We start from the raw sequence: 2,194 nt of genomic DNA on the forward strand, positions 1-2,194 counted from the left end.
AGGACACATACGTGGGTTGCAGGCTCGGAGGCAACCAATGGATGTATCCCTGTAACATCAATGTTGCGCTCTCTCTCTCTTTCTCTCTCTCTCTCTCTCTCCCTCTCTCTCTCTCTCTCTCTCTCTCTCTCCCCCTCACCTTCCCTTCCATTTTCTCCAAAACTCAATGGAAAAAATATCCTCAGGTGAGGATATTTAACATACCAAAAAATTTCACTCTTTTTATTATCATCATCATAAAAATGTCCCATATTTTAACAGGGCTTTCTGTGTACTCTTCTATGTGGTCACCACTCAACAGTTCGCTCCTTCCTTCAGCAAACGGTTGTAGAGTTCCTGCCCCGTGGCCTCGGGTTCGCGTCAGACCATCTGCCACTACAAGATCCCCTTTGCCTCTGACAACAGATCTTGGCTTGGCCAGGATCCGCGGTATCTTTCCCGCATTACAGATGGGGAAAATGAATCCCCAGAATGGCCACCTTCCCCTCTAAATCTTCTTTGGACAGGAAACTTGTGGCTTCCCTTGTAGGAGGCAACAGCATCTTCACCTCCACCCCAGCCAGCTCCCCGGACCGGGTTTGCTGGCCAGGGTTCCCCGTAGAGGTGGTGGCGGGAGGACACTGTCTCTCTTGCTCTGGGCCCCAGGTCCGTGTGGCTGAGGCTGAGGGTACGGCCAGGGTCTGAGCGTCCTCCTGGGAGGCCATGGGAAGGCTCCTTTCCCTCTCTGTGCTCACCTATGGAATGAGGGGTCTGAACCAAACCCCCTGTCTGGGCATGTTCCTTAAGTCTGTGGTTCTCTGTGCTCTGCTGCTCCCCCAAGAACCCAAAGGCACCCCAGGCCGCCCTGCCTGGGAGGTGAGAAGATGGGCCTCTCACTGAGCAGGTGGGAAAAGGAGGCAGGGAGAGGAGAGGGGGCTTTCCAGAGACACCACCACCTCTCCTCCCATCATTAGACTGACACCTGTACACCTACTGTGTGGCAGGGACACCTGGGGTGGGGGGTGGGCTGAAGGGCAGCAGTTATAGCACAAGTCATGTGGACATCCACACCTGGGCTCCAGTCAGGTCCATCCCTACAAACCAGGTGACCTTGAGCCAGTGACTTTGCCTCTGAAACATAACCGACACTTAGTAGGTGCTCAGTGAATGCACGCCTCCCTCCTTTGAGAGAGGGATCGCTTCTTCCTCACAGGGCCTTTTCCCTTCCTCGAGAGCATGTTTGTGTCTTGCTCCCGGTCCCCTTGCTTCCTGGTCAAGATCATACAGTGTCTGTCATTAGATGAGACAGAGCCTTCCGAGGCCCCTCAGGGGGAGGACGGGCAAGAGGAAGGCCGTGGGGTTGAAATGAGTTTGAGGCTCGGCTCTGGCACTTGCTATCGACGTCACCTTGGGCACAGCACCCTCTTGGCCTGCGTTCTGGCCACCCCCACCCTGCCTGCCTTCACTGCCCCACCCCCACGTGCTGCAGCACAGATGCTGGTCTCCATCTGGTGGCCCTGGATGTGGCTGGCAGTGAGGATCTGGGATTTGCAGCCAGAAGATGGGGGCCGTGGGGGTGGGACAGAGAGACACCAGAGCAGACAGTGACTCCCAGCTAGCAGGCATCGCAGCAGGAAGGGGTGGGGGCCCAGGGTCTGCGACCACCCCGATCCCATGGGGGCTCGGCCTGCTTTGCCCAACTGGAGGCAGAGGCCTTGTCGTGGGAGACAACACTTCCCGCCTCCGGCCCCAAGAGCCGGGCCAGAGGGTCTGTCACTGGATCCAGACAGAAGCGGGCAGCCAGGCCCCAGGGTGGGAGAAGTCGGCTCCCAGAGACCTGGGCTGGGCGTGGCCTCGTCCTGGGAGTGGACGGGGCAGGGGGAAGGGAACTCTGCATCTCATTCCACCCCCACCACCCTCTCCCCAGGTACCTGGCCAAGCTGTCCTCGGTGGGGAGCATCTCGGAGGAGGAGACCTGCGAGAAGCTCAAGGGCCTGATCCAGCGGCAGGTGCAGATGTGCAAGCGGAACCTGGAGGTGATGGACTCGGTGCGCCGCGGCGCCCAGCTCGCCATCGAGGAGTGCCAGTACCAGTTCCGGAACCGGCGCTGGAACTGCTCCACGCTCGACTCCCTGCCCGTCTTCGGCAAGGTGGTGACGCAAGGTGAGGGAGGGGCTCGCAGGGGTGCTGGCGGCAGCGCGGGGTGGGGGCCCTC

The 2,194-nt window shown here is 59.2% G+C and overlaps 1 protein-coding gene across 1 annotated transcript in view; it reads left to right on the plus strand.

Annotated features, from left to right (window-relative positions):
• The first annotated feature begins 1,912 nt into the window (after positions 1-1,912).
• WNT4 (wingless-type MMTV integration site family member 4) overlaps positions 1,913-2,194 on the plus strand; it is a 10,831-nt gene continuing 10,549 nt past the window's right edge. Inside the window, exon 1 of the mRNA XM_015557298.1 lies at positions 1,913-2,142. Within this exon, the coding sequence (XP_015412784.1) occupies positions 1,995-2,142 (148 nt within the window). The 5' untranslated portion in view covers positions 1,913-1,994. The remainder of the gene's footprint in view (positions 2,143-2,194) is intronic.

The sequence above is a fragment of the Myotis davidii genome, unplaced genomic scaffold (genome assembly GCF_000327345.1).
Source record: "Myotis davidii unplaced genomic scaffold, ASM32734v1 scaffold149, whole genome shotgun sequence".
NCBI classification, from domain to species: Eukaryota; Metazoa; Chordata; class Mammalia; order Chiroptera; family Vespertilionidae; genus Myotis; species Myotis davidii.